This window comes from Python bivittatus, unplaced genomic scaffold, assembly GCF_059951505.1.
Source record: "Python bivittatus isolate LINGU-HERP-01145 unplaced genomic scaffold, Pbiv_v1 ctg000180_np1212, whole genome shotgun sequence".
In the NCBI taxonomy this organism is placed as follows: Eukaryota; Metazoa; Chordata; class Lepidosauria; order Squamata; family Pythonidae; genus Python; species Python bivittatus.
The window spans coordinates 214,181-231,507 of NW_028277047.1; the positions used below are offsets into that span (position 1 = coordinate 214,181).

General features: G+C 57.0%; 1 protein-coding gene across 3 annotated transcripts; it reads left to right on the forward strand.

The window, feature by feature from the left end:
* Nucleotides 1-865: 865 nt before the first annotated feature.
* On the forward strand, nucleotides 866-17,292 carry SV2A (synaptic vesicle glycoprotein 2A). Of its 3 annotated transcripts, none has more exons than XM_088137027.1 (13): nucleotides 866-1,173; nucleotides 4,570-5,392; nucleotides 8,074-8,254; nucleotides 8,661-8,812; nucleotides 9,379-9,512; nucleotides 9,779-9,868; nucleotides 10,297-10,407; nucleotides 10,688-10,776; nucleotides 11,578-11,742; nucleotides 12,179-12,312; nucleotides 13,203-13,406; nucleotides 13,868-14,027; nucleotides 15,186-17,292. In XM_088137027.1, exons 2-13 carry the CDS (start codon nucleotides 4,804-4,806, stop codon nucleotides 15,481-15,483), a joined length of 2,307 nt encoding a protein of 768 aa, XP_087993153.1. In that variant the 5' UTR covers nucleotides 866-1,173; nucleotides 4,570-4,803; the 3' UTR covers nucleotides 15,484-17,292. The 3 variants fall into 3 exon arrangements, with proteins under 3 accessions (XP_087993153.1, XP_087993154.1, XP_087993155.1); XM_088137028.1 differs by having other exon boundaries at nucleotides 867-1,173; nucleotides 15,269-17,292; XM_088137029.1 differs by having other exon boundaries at nucleotides 867-1,173; nucleotides 14,904-15,328.
* The last annotated feature ends 35 nt before the right edge of the window (nucleotides 17,293-17,327 follow it).

Genomic DNA, 17,327 nt, shown 5'->3' on the forward strand with positions numbered 1-17,327 from the left:
ACGTTGCCACCTGAGGAGGTCTGGCCAGGGCTCTGTGCCCATTCGGCCAGTCTTTCTCCCAGAAAAGATCCTCACATCTAAGGAGGCCCCAGCCAAGGCCAGCAGTTGCCAGCCCTTGGCCCTCCCCTGGCACCACTGCCAAGCATTGAAGGTGCCCCTTGGTCAGGCTCCTGGCCTGAGATGGGAGCGGTGACCTGCTCTGCACTGAGCCCAGGTGCCTATGGCGCTTGCCCTCTGGCACCTCTACAGCAGAAGGCCCTCTGGGGTGCTCTGGGCACTCATGCTGCTGAAAAGGAAAAGGGGGCTGAAGCGGCCTCTGAAAGGCGGCGGGAAGAGTTCCCAGGCCCGGTGGGAAGCCCTTCAACACTGCTGGGTTGGCTACGCAGCCCAGAAATCAGTGGGCCGTTGGCTTATTGGGAGGGGGGCTGAATTTTTCTTCAGCTAGAAGCTGGTGATGTAATGTGATGTAAAGGAAAGAGGACCAAGACCGTGGCCCGCAGAGCAGCTGTAAGGCAGTGGCCACCTCCCACCGGGGAGAGATCCCTCCGTGTGACCCAGGCCGGCCTCCTTCCTGGCCGCGTTCGCCCGGTGGCTGCTTTTTTCGAAAGCCATGACTGGAACACAAGAAAAAGGGAAAATACCGCAGGTAGGGCTTTTTAAAAGTAATATCTTTTTCGTTCCTCTTACTGCTGGAGAGGCAGGCAGGAGCTTTCCAGCCGCAAGGTTTTTCTCTTTTCGCCCTTCCCCTTTCTCCGTGCGCTGTGCCGAAAGGGGTTAAAATGGGATCTGGGGAAAGTGGGTCTTCGGCGCAGCCGCCTCCCCGGGGAGCCAGCTCCGCTCTGGCTCCGGCTCCGGCTCCGGCTCCTGCTCCGGCCCCTGCGCCGCCGCCGGGCTGCTTGCCCTCCCGGGCAGGCTGGTGGGGTTTCGCTGCCAGCCCGGAGACAGCCGGCCTGCCCCCCGTCCCCGTCCCCTCCGTGCCACAATGGACTCTCCCGTGACTGGAGGGGCGCAGCAGCCTTAGCGCTCGGGCTCCTCCGCTGGCGCTGCTCCCCCCCTGCGTCTCTCTGGCTGTTGCGGCAGCGTGCGGCGGCGGCGGCGGCGGCGGCGGGGGCGAGCGCCTGCCCGCCCGCCCGCCTGCCTGCCTGCGAGAGGGCCGGGTACCACGGGAGCGAGGTGAGCCAGAGCCGCGCTGGGTGCGTGCCGGCCGGCCACGGTGGATGCCGGCGCCGCTGCCCCTCCGTGTGGCCATTTTGTCCTGGAAAACCTTGGCCTTTCTCCGCCCGCCTTCGGGCCCGGGTGCGGATTCTCCCGCCTCTTGCAGCCGCTTCCACCCGGAGGCTCGCTTTGGCGGCCAGGAGTCCTCCGTCCTGAGGCTGGTGGAAGCTTTGCGGGAGAATCCCTGATGCGGTGCTCCTCCACGGCCGGGGCTGCACGGAGGAAGAAACCCGTCAGGTCGACGGTAGAGGAAAGGGGTGGGGGCGGGGGTGGGGGGAGAGAAAATGACCTTGGGGGCCTGGGGGGCTGAGCCAGGAAAGGGGGCTGGGTGCTCTTAATTTTTCGCTCATCATCTTGTAGCCGGGATTTTTTTTAGAGCGACTGAGTAATTGGGAGGGGGTGGCAAGCTGGGGTGGCAATATCAGCCCCCCCCCCCCCCCCGTCCAATGTTCACGAAGTCTGTTGTCTTTGTGGAACAGGAAAGCGCACTCAGAACTGGTGGGTTCCGTCGGTGCTGCAAATTAAAAATAGGCTCTCGCGCGCGGGGGAGGGGAATGATGGTTATGAAAGAAGCCTCTCTCTGGTCTTCGAGGCCCCCACCCAAAGGACGGCGTCGAAGGGGAAGCCGCTGGAAAGGAGGCGGTGGGCTTGGGAGCCCCAAATCCCCTCAGATCAGCTGACGGCTTGCTTGCCCTCGAAAGGAAGGCAGCCCAGCCCTAGTCAGACTGGACTACACTCCCCATCACTCACAGCCAGCGCGATCCCCGTTCGGAATGATGGGAGCCGTAGCCCAACGCCTCTGCGTATTTAGTGTGTTGAATGGTCTCTCCCCCACCCCCCGCGCCAGCGAGGCAGCTGCCGCGCCGGATTGCTTGGGGTCTCCTCGCCTCCCTTCCGCTCCTGCCGGCTTCGCAGTCTCCCTGGAAAAGGAGCTTGGGTCCTGAGTGCGGCTGCTGCTGGGCTGGCGGCGAGCCGCCCCGGTTTGACCGGCGTGAGCGGGGAGAGAGCCTTTTGGCGGGGCTGCTGGCGAGGAGCACGGGGCGCCGCTTCCCAAGCTCTCGGTCTTAATTTTCAGGGAGGGGTTCCTTCCCTGCCAGGTTGGTATAACCCGAGCTCCGTGCACGGCACGAGTGTTTGGGCCGGCGTTGGGGGCAAACATTTGAAGGAGGCCGCGAAGATGCTGGGGCGGGAGGTGACCTTGCCCGGGCTCCGCGGGCTGTGCTGTGCGCGAGCTTCAGGTTGCGAGGAGGAGGAGGAGATGGATCCAGAGCCCCGCGCACGGCTGAGCAGCTGTTCCTCTCGGCTTAGGAGAGGCCCCGGGAATCTGGCCTGCGTCTGGTAGGCAACGGCGCTTTGCACGCGCTCAGAATGGGGCTGGCCGGTAAAATAAGCCCTGGGCTTGGTACTGGAAGCGGGAGGGGGGTCGGTCGGGTTGAAACAGCGCTGGAAGAAATGGTTCTTCCCTTCCCCCATTTTGGAAAAATCTGCTCACCTGGGCGGGGCTGTTCAGATGGAGGGGTGGAGCTATGCAAATGACCGGTTCTGTTCCTGACCCTTTCGGTCAAACTCAGGGAACCAAAAAAACGGGCGGAAATCGGTGGCATTTAGGGAGCCAAAGCGCGGGCTGCTGTTGCAAGATTCCCGGGCTGGTAAATCCGTTTGAAAACGAAGAGAGACACTTCCCTTCCTTTTTGTACGCTGATAAGGCAGCTCGTCGGGGGTTTCCTCGAGGCTGCAAGCACGCCTTGACCGCCTTCAAGGCACGGCGAGACTGTGACAGGTGATCCCGCATGCTCCTATTATGACTCCTCGACCTCGACTTAAGTTTGGCTTTAAAGCTTCCAGGATATATATTCCAGGATAGTTTAATTGCTTCATAACCCCGGCAGACCTTCTTGCTGGCCCCAGCCCAGTCCGACCTGACGGCAATGGGAGTTGTAGTCCGTCGCGCTTGGAGGGTGCCAGGATGTGGGAGACTGGCCGTGCTGTGGGCCTCGTGGCACAGAAGGGCAAGTTGCACTGCTGTGTCCGTTCTTTCCCCCAGGCATTTCTCCTCGTCTGAGGAAGCAAAGTCCGTCTGGCAAGGGAGCGAAACTTCCACATCCCTCCCGTGTGCTGGGGGGAGATTTGAGCCACAGACCCAACAGACTCCCCTGGCTGGCTCGTGCCGTGTCCGGGAGGCCTCTCGGGTGCCTTGCCAAGGGGAGAGCAGCTCCTCTCGACTCCCACAAGCTGGGATCCAAATTTCCCTGAAGCCACCGAGTGAGTGATGTCCCGTGTTCCCGTTTGAAAAGCAGTGATGTGGCAATACCATGAAATGGGTGCAAAGGAGAATGCGTTTCAGTGGGGAAATCGCCTGAAAACGTTTTCGTGAACCGCCTATAAAACTGTAAAGTTAAGGAAATGTGCATTAAAAAGGGTTTTTTCTTCAATCACAAACAGATGCAAAGGCAAACCAAAAAAATCAGGGCTGGAAACTTAAGAAGCTGAGAAAAAGTACGTGAGGGAACGCCACACACGTTAGGAGGAGGAGGAGGTCTGCTGTTTGCTTGACTTGCCAGAGGCCTAATCCGATGAAGAGTACCAGAAAGCCTTGATGACCTGCCTTTTGTATTCTGTCCCCCCCGCCCCCCGCCTATGCTTCCAGCTTCATTTCTGCTGCCGACCATTAAAAAGAGCATCATGTGGAGAGGGGAAGAGAGCATTTGGCAAAGTTTGCTTTTTGTGTTCTTCCACCCAAATCCATTTCCTCCTCCTGCTCTTCCAAAGGCAGCTGGAGCAGGAAGTCCCGGACAGCATGGCCTGCCGTCTGGGTGGAAGGGTGGCTCTGCTTCCAGAGGGCAGCAGCTTGGACAATGAGGATACATTCCAAGGCCACATAAGTTTGAGTTCCTTGTTTCCTTTCATGTGGTCGCAGGGACCAAATTTCTCTCAAAGTAATCTCGAATTGGAAGGGGAAAAACATGGGGCTCACTTGGGAGCAGGGGTGGTGGTGGTGTAAACAGCTCACCTATGGGCAGAATTTTCCAACCTTGATTTCCTTGTGTATGACCTTCATTGAACAAACGTTTGGATTGCTGCCCATTTTCATTTACTTACTTATTTTTGTGCCCTCAAGTCAGTCTTCATTCCTGGCAATAGCCTGGACTAGGATGTCCAGCTCAGAAGTGGGGCCCCATCCCTAGATTTCCATCGGCTGATTGCATCCTCAGTCGCTCCGTTTCTTTGTTATTGTTCCACTGAATCCATGTTCCCACCTTGCCCATTCGGTCATCTGAGCTGGGCTTCTGCTTGACCTGGTGTCTTTTTGTTAAAGAACTCTTTAACAAGCCCGTCCCTTTCCTTCCTTTGCAGGGCCACTTCCAGTCAGCCCACAAGCCAGGACTTAGGCAGATGGGTCAGCAATCTAGAACTGCTGCCCACCTTGGTCCTTTCCTGCTGGCAGCTTGAAGGCGGAGGGTTTGCCAAGAGAAGGAGCTGTTCACCGTGCAGGTGCTGAATATAGCACTCTCCCCAGGTTAATTCTGGGAGCACCTTTCTTCTTTGTTAATCTCAAGGCCCAAAGGGCTGGTGTGTCAGGTGAGAACCATGGATGAAGGCTTTAGAGACCGGACTGCCTTCATCCGTGGTGCAAAAGACATTGCGAAGGAGGTGAAGAAGCATGCAGCCAAGAAGGTTGGCAAGGGGGTGGACCGAATGCAAGATGAATACACTAAGCGCTCCTACACTCGCTTTGAGGAAGATGATGATGATGATGAATATCAGCCCCAAGATGGATACTACCACGGGGAGCCCTCTGTTGATGATGAAGGGGCTTCCAGCGATGCTACTGAAGGCCATGATGAAGATGATGAGATTTACGAGGGAGAATACCAGGGCATTCCCCGGAATGATTCCCTGAAAGGTGGAGACCGACTGACTGCCAGCCCAGAGGTAGTGAGTGAGTTGAGAGACTTTGATGACCTGGAAGGAGAGAAGAAGAAGGAGAAGGAAGAGCTTTCTCAACAGTATGAGCTCATTCTACAGGAGTGTGGACATGGGAAATTCCAGTGGACGCTCTACTTTGTGCTTGGACTGGCCCTCATGGCTGACGGAGTGGAAATTTTTGTGGTTGGCTTTGTTCTCCCCAGCGCTGAGAAAGACATGTGTTTGTCGGACTCCAATAAAGGCATGCTGGGTAAGTCCCCAAGAAGATAATGATTTGATGATGGATTTAGTGGGGAATGCATGTATCTCTTTCTTGAACGCTTTTGTCTCTTGAGCTTGTCTAGCGTCAAAGGCATGTCCTTGGAAGGGGAAATCTTGGAACCAGACTAGATGGGAAGTGGCCTGGCCTGATAATGTGTTTTGGGTTGCAGTCACCAGTTCTTTATTTTAGAAGACAATAGCTGAGGTAGGTTAATCTTCCCATCACCTCTTGGAGTCCTAGAGGTTCACGGAGGACTATGAGAAAGAGACGAGCCTAGCCCTTCTGGGTACGGTTCACCTAAGCTTGAGATGGGAAATAGTTTTTTCTTTTTCTTTTTTTTTAACTCAGCTTATTCCAACCTAAAACCTGATAAAAAGTTTATCTTCACCACATGTATACCTTCACCATTTTCCAGCCCTATTTAAACTAAGGAATGATTTCCAGTTAAGGACTACTCGCATGGGCTTTGTAGCTTAGGGAAGGGGTGTAATAATTTTACACAAGAAATTTGCAGCACTGAAGTAAGTCATGCCAGTTAATTTATAATGAATTGTAGAGTTGACACTGCTAATTTTCTGGGGGCAGAAAGTATTTGTAGCAAGCTTTCAGATTATAATGGTGCTCTCTTGCCACCAGTAAGATATTGATGGGATCAGACAGACTGGGAGCGTGGTTGATGGTTGTGCAAAGGTTAGGATACTCAATGTGTACGTGTATGGGGACAGAGCTGAGATTCTGTAAAACAGAGCTGTTGTGTTTGCAAATTAGAGCACCACTTTGGACTGTAAGTTGGGATTGTATAACTGCTCTGCGTTGGATGTAAGTAGACAAACTCCATGCACACAGAAAGTTAGCATATCAGGGAGGAGGGGTTATCGTTTTTGTTTTTCCCTGAAATGCTAGCTCTCTGGATGCAGGGATCTCTTAATTTTATTGAACCATGCCATTAGGGCCACAGGATAGCTTTGAAGAGGAAATGGAGGCTCTCAACGAGCAGCCATTGATCAAGGAGATCGAGGTCCACCAGCTACACTCCTGTCCGGCTGGCGGAGCTCCCATTGGCTGCTTTGTCCCGCACGTTCTGCTTTGGTTGCTATTATAAGCTTCCTGCCATCTCTCTGTCGAATTAGCCTGTTGTTCAAAGAGGTGTTTGTGTGTCCCTTTTAACACAAAAGACAGCAACTCTCCTCTCTGCCTCCCCCAGGCAGTTCCTCCCTGAGCTGGGATAGGGAAGTTGTCACACCTGTGGGGGTCTTTTATCAGGCGGCATCTCCTGAAAGGAGCGGAAGCCCCTTGGCGGCTGGAGGAGCAGCTTCCAGGCAGATCCTTGGCTCAGCCCAGTGCGGGAGGCTCGGGAAGCCGGGCTTCGCAGCGCCTGGTGACTCATCTCCCCCTCCTCCATCTTGGCAGCACGGTGCAGGGAGACCGGTCCCCCTCCCCAGCTCACCCGGCTGCTTCATGGTGCTGCAAGGAGACTGGGTGGGGGCGGGGCGGGGGGAGAGAGCTCAGGCAGAATTAAACTCCCCTGAAAGAAAGAGCGGTGGCTGGGAGGGGGAGGTCTTTTGTGGGGGTGGGAAATCGGGGGCCGGCATGTGAGAGAAAGGAGGCAATTTTAGGGCTGGATTTCCATGCAACACCGCAGTGCGGCAAAGCCGGCCCACTTGCCTTCCTCCCCACTTCTGGCGGGAAAGGGTCGGGGGGGCAGTGAAGCTCCACTTCCTTCTAGCTTGGGCCTTTAAGGTGCTTCAGGCACATTTTCTCTTCTGTTGGCCTAATAAGATAAGCAACTGATACCGCTGCCTTTCAAAGGCATTGGCCAGCTTCCCCCAATCCTGGCACTCTCCCAGCACTAGAGATGATGGGAGCTGTAGTCTAAGAGGTCAGCAAAGGACATTGTGAGCTGCGTAGGGTGCGCATTTATTTATCTAATGAACACAGCAGTGCATGTCTCGGAGCAAACGCTTGCCCCTTGACGGTTGCCATATCCAGGGATGCGGATGCCCGGGAGAATAGCCCATCGCAGACCTAAGGCCGGAGGTGGGTCTCTCGTAGCTACTGGTCTCTCTCCAACGCTGTGTTTGAAGACGAGGGCCATTCGGCCAGGTGCCCGAGAGTTGTAAAAAGCCAGGCCAGCCCCTCGGATTCCTCACTGGAAAAGTGCACGTGAAGCCATGGGGGGCAGGGTGTCTCTCCACGGGGGTGCAACAAGCAGATCACACACCCCCAGTGGGTGAGACGGAGCCATCTGGAAGACGCACAGCCTGCCTCTCGTCTCAGAGGCTACCAGAAGCCCTTCTGGCTCTTAGATGCCGGCCTCCCTATTTCTGGGGCGGGGCAGGGGGAGGCTAAGCAAGCCGGGGTGTCCATCAGGCTGCATAAGTGGCCCGATGTTGGGGAGTTCGGAGCAGGACCACCAGCACCTGAAGGAGAGCCCCCTTCTGCCCTCGGGGCCGCCCAGCCTGGGCTGAGCACAGTTTGCGTCACAGGCAGGGTGCTGAGGATCAGCGCTGATCCGAGCCCCCACAAACAGAGACCTCGGGGGGGGGAGTTAGGCCCGGTCAGATTGCCAAACCTTTTCCCAAGAGTAAAGAGGGGATTGCCAGACACGCCCCCCTGCCCCCTGAAGTTTGTTCTGCTGTAACTCCCCCTTCCTGCTCCTCTCTCTCCAGGCCTGATTGTCTACCTGGGCATGATGGTGGGTGCCTTCCTGTGGGGCGGCCTGGCAGACCGGCTGGGGCGCAGGCAGTGCCTGCTGATGTCGCTCTCGGTCAACAGCGTCTTTGCCTTCTTCTCCTCCTTCGTGCAGGGCTACGGCACCTTCCTCTTCTGCCGACTGCTCTCTGGCGTGGGGTAAGGAGGCCCCCGAGCGCTTTCCTCCTCAGCACAGCCTTTTTTCCCTCCCCGTCCTGAGGGTAGGGCTAGCCTTTAGGGGGGTGAAATGGCATTTTCAGGCATCCCCCAGTTCCCCCGGCAAAACAGAGCAATGCGCTCAAAGGCAGCAAGGACCCATCTCTGGGAAGAGGGACTGGGGGCTGGCAGGGTGCCCCAGATGCGGCGCGAAGGTCTCTTGCCAGCCCCCTGGACCACTTTTCCCCTCTCCGGTTGGCTTCCTCTCGGCAAGGGGGTCTTGGCGCAGGGGCTCAGGGAAAGAAATGTGGGTGCCCCGAGCTGGCCAGGTCCCAAGTTGCTGCTTGCTGAGTGGGTGGTGCGGCCCTCCCTGCCTTTCCTTCTGAGAGCTCTCTCTCCCTGCTCCCAGCATCGGGGGGTCAATCCCCATCGTTTTCTCCTACTACTCGGAGTTCCTGGCCCAGGAGAAACGGGGCGAGCACCTCAGCTGGCTCTGCATGTTCTGGATGATTGGCGGCATCTACGCCTCCGCCATGGCCTGGGCCATTATCCCCCACTATGGTAAGGGGGGAGATGGGGGCTGTGCGGTCACCGAGGAAGTGGGTCCCTCCTGGGCAGGCTGGTCCAAGGACACCCACGGTCCTTGGAGGCAAAGGATCGGGAAGGCCAAAAGCCGAGACTTCCACCCCGTGTCCCTTGCAGCGGAGTCCAAGGGGGGGCGCTTTTCCTGCTTGCCTGGAGGCAAGTCCAGCCCCCCCCCCAGCGCCGCCCTTTGCTTGCCGGTCTCCCATGCCAGCAGCAGAGAAGTGGGAGAAGTTTTAGGTCCATGGAAACCTGTCGTTTCCTGTGCACTTTGCTCCACTAGTCCTTCCGGTTTGTGCAGCCCTGCCCCCCAACTCGGCTTTGCCCCTTCCTCCCAGTTTGGAGGGGTCCAGGCTCCCTTTGCCGTCTTGGGGCCTGGAAACTTGGGAGGAGTGAGAGGATTGGCCATCGTTGCTCCTAATATTAACCTGCGAGCTTGTGTGGCTCCGATGAAGAGCCACTATAGGCCTGGGGTGGGGAGGCGACACGTGGGCACAGCCGATTATGTTTCCCTTCCGCAAAATCCTCTTCTCCGTCACTCACAGGGTGGAGCTTCCAAATGGGATCCGCCTACCAGTTCCACAGCTGGCGTGTCTTTGTCTTGGTCTGCGCCTTCCCATCCGTCTTTGCCATTGGCGCCCTCACCAGCATGCCAGAGAGCCCTCGCTTCTTCCTGGAGGTAACAAGAACGCGGTGCCCCCAAGGGCTGAGAGAGCCGCTAGATGGGAGGGAGCCCTTGACCAGAGCCCGGCCAGCCAGGCGCTCTGTCTCCAGCGTGCTTCCACAAAGCCTGGGGGTGACCGGCTGCCTGTCCTCCAGCAGCCGACGCGGGAAAGACCCGGGAGCTGAGCCCCCTGAGGTTTGATGGCGTTCCTCTCAGATGGTGGGAGAGGCAGGCCCTCTGACAGCAGAACGCCGGACCCCTTGGTGTTTTTGTCTTTCTAGAATGGGAAGCACGATGAGGCTTGGATGGTTCTGAAGCAGGTCCACGACACCAACATGAGGGCAAAAGGCCACCCTGAACGGGTCTTCTCGGTAGGAACCCTTCCTCTTCCTCGGGACCTGGCCCCCCATCCGGTCTCTTTGCTGTGTGAGCAGGGGCCCTCCCCTGCCAAGAGAGCAGCAGTCCTAGGTGGGGAGGCGGGAGGGCTCCGACGACCTCCTAACTGTCCCCTTTCTCCAAGGGCATAATCTACTCCCTTGCTTTTGAAGAATCTTGCCTGATGGGTCTTAGAGCTGCTGCTCTTCTGGGGAGGGGACATCCTCGTCTCCTCCCTGAGGCCCTGGCACTGGCTTGTCTGTGTAGCTCCAAAACTCCCAACTCGGTGCCTCCAGCACAAGAGGTCTGCTTTCTTGCTCCCAACCGCCCGCAGGAGCTCTTTCAAAGAGCAGGAGTCTGTCTGAAGGAGCAGGCTGGGCCAGGATGGGGAGCCTGATGCCCCTTTGCCACGTTTCATTGGCAGGTGACCCACATCAAGACAATCAAACAGGAGGACGAATTGGTGGAGATCCAGTCGGACACAGGGACCTGGTACCGGCGCTGGATGGTCCGCTTCCTGAACCTTTCTCAGCAGGTCAGTTGTCGGGGGTGGGTGGGGAGGGGTTTGTGGGGCTGCTGGATTTTTGTTCCATTCATGGGAGTCGTGCCAGGCACCCAACCAGCTGGGGGGTTTCCAGCTGTGGTTCCTTGCCACACGGGGGGGGCTGCAGTTCAGCCGTGGCCTTCACCAAAAGGCCTTCAGTACAGGATCCTTCAAGATCCCTCAAAAGCCAAAGAAGCCGACCGAGTTCCTTGCATCACTTGCTGCGTCCCACCCCCGGGAAGCTTCAAGCCGGTCTTCTCACCTTCCACAGGTCTGGGCAAATTTTCACCAGTGCTTTGCTCCTGAGTATCGTCGAGTCACGTTGATGATGATGGCTGTCTGGTTCACCATGTCCTTCAGGTGAGCCATGCCGGCCGCAGGGGCCGGGCGAGAGTCAGGCCGATGACCTGGCGCTAAAGGAAACGGGATTCGGTCTGCCCCCTGCAGGACAGTCCCCTGGGAGGGATCTGAACTGTGTCCCTTTTCTGAAAAACAAGATAGGCACAAACCTCTCTGCACTCGGCTGATAATTCCCCAGCCACACATCTCTCCTTGCCTTTATAAAAACGTTCAGTTATCTCTTCTTCCATCACAAGCCCATCTGTGAGCTGACTGGCAGTGAATAGCCCGCTGCTCCTATAATGAAATATTGAATCGACAAGCCATTCATCGTGCAACGAGAATCTAGGCCGCCAATATGTGCAGGGACGCAAAGAGTAATGTTAAATCTTTAAGGCACAAAGATAAAACCTCTGCATCCCTCCAACCCAGCTACAATATGAGCAGTGCACGCATAGAACTGAGACACCGTAGTTGGGGCCGAGGGTCTTTGCTGCCAGCATTTCTCTCAGCTGGACTTGGAAGAAAAAAATGTCCTGCCAGTAGCTCAGTTGACCGGAGCTGAGGGTCAGGCAGCTGGACTTAGGGAGGCTGCTCGGACCCACGGCCTTACTACCAAACCAAGGTCCTTGCTCAGTGAGGAATTCTGGAGGTTGTTTCCCCAACACCCCTGGATGTCATCAAGTTGGGAAGAAAGATGTTCTAGAAAACCATCCCTTCTCTCCAGTCGAGTGTTGGTCCTCCTTCGGTTCTTTCTTTTCTACCCTGACACTCCTGGTGTTTCCTCCCCTTTCTCCTCCGCCTCCTTCGGCCACCTGGTAGCTACTACGGCCTGACTGTCTGGTTCCCGGACATGATTAAGCACCTCCAGAATGTGGAATATGCCTCCCGCACAAAGATCTTTAACAACGAGACATTCCGACACATCACCTTCAACTTCACCCTAGAGAACCAGATCCATCGCCGTGGGGAATACTTCAATGACAAGTAGGTGTCAGCCCCCATCTGCTTCAGATGGCTCACCCTGTGGTGAGGGAGCCCACCCCACCTGGGCCAGTTCAGGCTCCGTTGGTGCAGAGATGAGGCTGGTGGTCCAGCATCAGGGCTGGGTGGCTTCCTTGAACGAAGTCACCTCTGTGCTGCCCAGGTTCTTTTTTGGGGCAAGAAAAGGGCTGGGCTACTACAACATCCTAAGCTGCAAATTCTCTAAAACCAGTTCAGTAAAACACAATTAGCAGCATTTCCATAGCATGCTAAGCTATCAACCATGGTCTGCCACCCACTGCAGGCATATACACCTGTCATGCAGAATCAGAAACAAGCAAACCAGATTAGGGCTTAGCAGCATGTATGAATTAGCTAGTGAATCCGCAGCATCGCTAATGATTGTGTGCTCTCTCTCTCTCTCTCCCCCTTTTGACAGGTTCATTGGCCTCAAGATGAAGTCTGTTTCCTTTATTGACTCTTTATTTGAAGAATGCTACTTTGAGGACATCACGTCAAGCAATACTTTCTTCAAGAACTGCACATTTCTGGCCACCGTCTTCTACAACACAGGTAATGTCCAGGGTTGCCAGATGCACAGCTGCTCCCGGGGCCGCTATCTCGGCTCCTTCTGGTTGCGGCTCCTTAGTGAAGCCTTATTTTAGCCATCGTGTGGAGCCCTCAGTGCTCCCTGAGCTCGGTGGTTTGCTTGCAGACGTTTCATGACCCGGCTAGGTGACACCTTCAGTGCGAGGGAGAGCGGGGCTTGCTCCCTGTCTATGTGCAGAAGCTCGCCCTGCCCGCGTGGGTGGCGGTGTGGTTTGCTCCCTGGTAGTTCCTCAGTTAGGGCATCGTCTTCTGCTCGACTGTTTGTCTGGTGTTCATCCCTGCTTATCTGGGTGTGGGCTGCTGGGGGGGATGTGTTCTGGTCTTTCTGACCATCCTGTCTCAGGTGGGCTTTCAGAAGCGTCCCCGAACAGGAGGGTGGAGCAGGTCAAGCTCTTCTCTTCTCTGCCGCCGAGCTGACTCTTCCTGCAGCATCTTTGATCCCCTGCGAAACCAAAGCATTTGTTGTTTTCAAACCACTCCTTGGAGCTGCTTTTCTGACTTCAAGGGCCTAAACCAACTGAAGACAGAGAGAAGGGAGGATCTGAAGCAATTCTCAGCATTTAACACACACACACAGAGGCGTGCATGATCACCAGTGTGGGGGGAGCTATTTGTACCAAGTGTGCCCAAAACAACATGGACTCTTGCATTCAGAATTTTTGTCCTGGGAGCCATTTGCTCTAGGGAGGCCCCTAAACTTTGGAGTCGTAGCTGTAATCATGCAAGTTCCTGAGAGGACCGCGCGGTGGGTCAAGGGCTGACTTGAGCGGACGGGGGACTTAGGATCTGGCCCCCGGGGGGGTCTGTCTGGCTTCTGTAGGGAGCGGGGCTAACCCCGGGCCTCTCACCCCCAGACCTCTTCGAGTACAAGTTCATTGACAGCCGGATCCTCAACAGCACCTTCCTGCACAACAAAGAAGGCTGCCAGCTGGATTTCAGCGACGACAACAACGCTTACATGATCTACTTTGTCAGCTTCCTGGGCACCCTGGCGGTGCTGCCGGGCAACATCGTCTCTGCGCTCCTGATGGACAAGATCGGGCGTCTTCGCATGCTGGGTGAGGGGACCTCCCTTTTGGCAAATGCCCGCTGCAGCCTTCGTCTCCCGGGGGCGCCCGGGCCCTCTCCCTCAGCACGTGGCCCTGCTCGTCCCCTGGGGGGGAAGCGGAGCCGGCGGTGCCTTCGCCAGCCTCTCCAACCCTGGGACAGACAGTCTGCCGAGCGGCCGACCGGTCAGGAGCCTGGCAGGCTGGGTTTAGCGTCTGGAGCGGCGCTGCAGCCTGCATTCCTCTGAGATGTGGACGTCAGACGCCCCGGCGGTTTCCCACTTCTGACCGGACTGGAGGCTTTGAAATCGGCCACGGGGGTTCCCGGTCTGGGCCAGGGCTGCAGGGGAGGCGAAAGTGGCCCTCCGGGGGTCTGAGCCTGGCCTGTTTTCTGTGGAAACGGACTATCGTGAGCTAATGTCTTGTCTTCCCCTTCTCTGCTCCGCCACCCTTCCTCTCTCCCGCCGATGAAGCCGGGTCAAGCGTCATGTCCTGTGTCAGCTGCTTCTTTTTGTCCTTCGGCAACAGCGAGTCAGCCATGATTGCCCTCCTGTGCTTGTTTGGTGGGGTCAGCATTGCATCGTGGAACGCCCTGGATGTCCTCACGGTGGAGCTGTACCCCTCGGACAGAAGGTGAGGCCCCCCGGATTTGTGCTTTAGGATGGGCTCGTACAGTTGTCACGTACACTGGCAGGGGCGGGGGGTGAAGAGGCTGAGGGGCCCTGGCAACCCAAAGCCACTCATTGCCCGCTCCGTTTGTCCAACAAGCAAACGCCCGCCTTCTGAGGCTGCAGCGGCGTCTTCTCCTTCCTTCCTTCCGTGTCCCCGGATGCTTGTTCTTTGGGGTAAATGCTCTGCCAGCCGGGGGGCGGGGGGCGGCAGCAGCGCAGGAGAAAAGGTGGCTCATCGCGCCTGCCCAGAGAGGGGGATGCCCCTCTGGCGTGGCCGGAGGAGGCGAAGGGCAGATGGCTGAGCCATTCCATGGGAGAGCCGTGCCCCAGAGCTGGGTTGCTGGGCGGAGCAGCAGGGCTGTGTCGCCCACCCTCCGACAGCAGCTGCATCTCCCCCCTCGATGATATGGGGCAGTTGCCTACTGCAAGGGCTGGATTTGGACAGGACAGTGGCTATGCCAGTCCAGTTGGGATCCCCAAGCAAGGCTATGCTATCCTCCTGGTTTGGGGTTTAAACTGGACCTTGGGAGATCGCTGGCACTTCCCGCCACTGTGGCTGCCCAGAGCCCCTTCTAACTTCTCGCCTGAGCCTGTCTGGGGCTGTGCCTGCTTCTTCTGACGTTTTCTGTGCTTCTGCAAAGGGTGGGGCTCCCTGCCGGCCCTGGGGTCTCGCACGTGAGTGGATGGCGATCCCGCTCTGGGCCCTGGGTCAGAAGGAGACCAACCAGGCCTCTGCCTTGTGCACCCACAACAGCTTCCTCTCCCTCTCCCTCTCCTTTCTCTTTCTTTCTCCTTCTCTCGTGGTGTCTCCTCTTGGCTCCCCCCTCCCTGCTTCCAGGACCACCGCTTTCGGGTTCCTCAACGCTCTTTGCAAGCTGGCAGCGGTTTTGGGCATCAGCATCTTCACGTCGTTTGTCGGCATCACAAAAGCTGTGCCCATTTTGCTCGCCTCGGCGGCCCTGGCCGTGGGCAGTTCCCTGGCTCTGAAGCTGCCGGAGACCCGGGGGCAGGTGCTGCAGTGAAAGCGAGCCCCCCGGCACTCTTCTGCCCCCGCCCCCGCCCCCGCCTGGGGGAGATTTAGCGTTGTAGACACTGTGACTGTCGTCTTGTGCCATTTCAGTGGGAAACCTGTCTTCTCTTGGATTCTCTGCCACAAGCTCACTTGCTCTCTGAGTTCTCCTCGCGTCCATTTCTCCCGTGAAGGTGGCGAGGCAGGAGAAGCCGAAGTGGGGGGGCGACGCCTTCCTTCCCTCCCTGTGCCAATGCAGTCCCATGCAGGGGTGGAGATCAGGTATCAGAGGAGCGACCCTTTGCGCTTCAAGGCTGGATCCCAGTCCAGGCTGGGCATCCAGACTGCCCAGCAGGAAGAAGCAATAATGTGCAACCTTGCCAGCAGCCCACAGATCGCAGACGCGTAATGGGCTCCACGCCCATCTCCTCTATTCTCCTTTAAAAGAAGAGTGTGTCCATGCCAGGGTGTGATGTTTGTTCAGGTCAGTGCAAAATGCCAGTTGCTTCTCAACCCTGCCATAGTCTCTGTGCAGAAACACACTCAAGCCTTAGTGTCTGGTTTGGGGTGTTCAGCTGGCATTAGTTTAGCTGCAATTTCATTTAGCTGGGCATCCCCCGTTTCATCTGGAATTCTCTGTCGCACCAAGGAACTGGTCTGGCTGTGGGCTGTGGGCTGCGGGCGCAGGAGGACAGGTGGATGTGGGAATGTCTTTGTAAAGGAAAGCTCGGGGCCCCCTGAGTGGGATCCTTTGGTGCATCTGTCCACGAATTAAGCTGTGTGTCTAGGTAACATATTGGCAGCAAAACCTTGGGAGGCGGGTGGCATTTTACCAGCCAGGCATCAGCAAACCTAACATGAAATCTTGGATTTTGTTTCTGGCGTTCTCTTTTCCTGCTTCTAGATCATGGTTTCCTCAAGTCTGTGAATATGTGAATATGAATTCTGTTTTGTCGGCAGATTGGTCCAGTGAACTAGGACTGCGGGACTACAATTCCCAGCAGCCATAGCTCGCTAGCTAACCATGAGAGTTAGACAGCAGGGATCAACTTAGTACAAGCACACAAGCAGATTGATTCGGGGCTCTGCTGGCACTTGGATCGGTGGCACCGCCTCTCTTCCCCTAGAGCCTGGTGGGCACGAGGCCCGCCATAGCACAAATCTCTCGGGGAAAGTTTTGATAAGTGCGGCGTTTTAATTTCCAGCGCGCTCCGCCTCGCTGCCCGCGTGCCCTCCCTGGTGTTCGAGGCGGTGCTTTTCAAAGGGCGCCCCTCCCTCCCTGTTCATCCAGTAACCCCTCGGCTTCTTCTGGCTGTAGTCCAGTCAGCCCAACGGGGGAGCGAGGGGGGGACGCAGAGACCCCCCCCAGCTCCTTAATTCCCCAGACAAAAGGAAGCAGCCGGAGCTGGAACTTGCTTGGCCGATGCGGAAGCACTGCGGAAGGGCATTCCCTCCTCCTCTGGAAACCAGATTCGGGTAACCCAAGCGCCATGTGGGGGAAGCCAAGCACAAATGTCTTCCTGCATTGGCTGCGAACAGCCGAAAGAGGCAGAAAACGCCACCCCGGCCCGGGTGGGTGCCGGGGGAGAGGCGCAGATGATCTTGGACCAGCTCGATCGTGGCTTTGCGTTGCCTGTAATGCTCCCGTGCGGGAGGCGGCTCCTTCAGCCAGGCCTGTCTTCTTTCGTAGCTTTGCTCCTGTTCCTTGTTTCAAACGCCGACTAGTTAGATGATCCTCCTGGAGAGTTTGGTGCATCTCGCCATCTTATCCCCAAAAGGGAGCCCCCCCTTGCACCCCAACCCCGCCTGCCTCCCTCCTCCAAACTGATGGCGGGCGGGCGGGCGGCCCCAGTTCCCCCCACCCCCTGCAGCCAGCCACCGCAGTGGTTCCCCCTCCATTCCGAAGGCCTCTTCCAAACCCGAGCCTCCCAGGTGCAGGGCGCTCACACGTAAAGGCACGTTTTCTTGCGGGGGGGGGACCAAGCCCGCATCCCGCCGAGCGCAGCTCACCTGAGGAAATCGCGCCCTCCCCGCTGCTTCCCAGCCATTCTCACTCCCCGGGTTGAGTTTCCCTCCCTCGTTTGGGCTTCTGATCAAAACTAAGACGCAAACCCTAACCTAGCTCTGTCTGTACGCAAAACCAACAGAAACTTCGTGCTGTGGTGTCGTTTTTAGATGTTTGTAAAGAACAATTAAAAAAAAAACAGGGAAAAAAACATCCCATAATGTCAGCTGTGGTCTCTGGGTCATTTC

Coding starts and splice junctions, on each gene's coding strand:
- SV2A (XM_088137027.1), top strand. CDS start 4,804: ATGGATGAAGGCTTTAGAGACCGGACTGCCTTCATCCGTGGTGCAAAA. Junction 5,393..8,073: donor CTCCAATAAAGGCATGCTGG/GTAAGTCCCCAA, acceptor CTCTCTCTCCAG/GCCTGATTGTCTACCTGGGC. Junction 9,513..9,778: donor GCCCTCGCTTCTTCCTGGAG/GTAACAAGAACG, acceptor TTGTCTTTCTAG/AATGGGAAGCACGATGAGGC.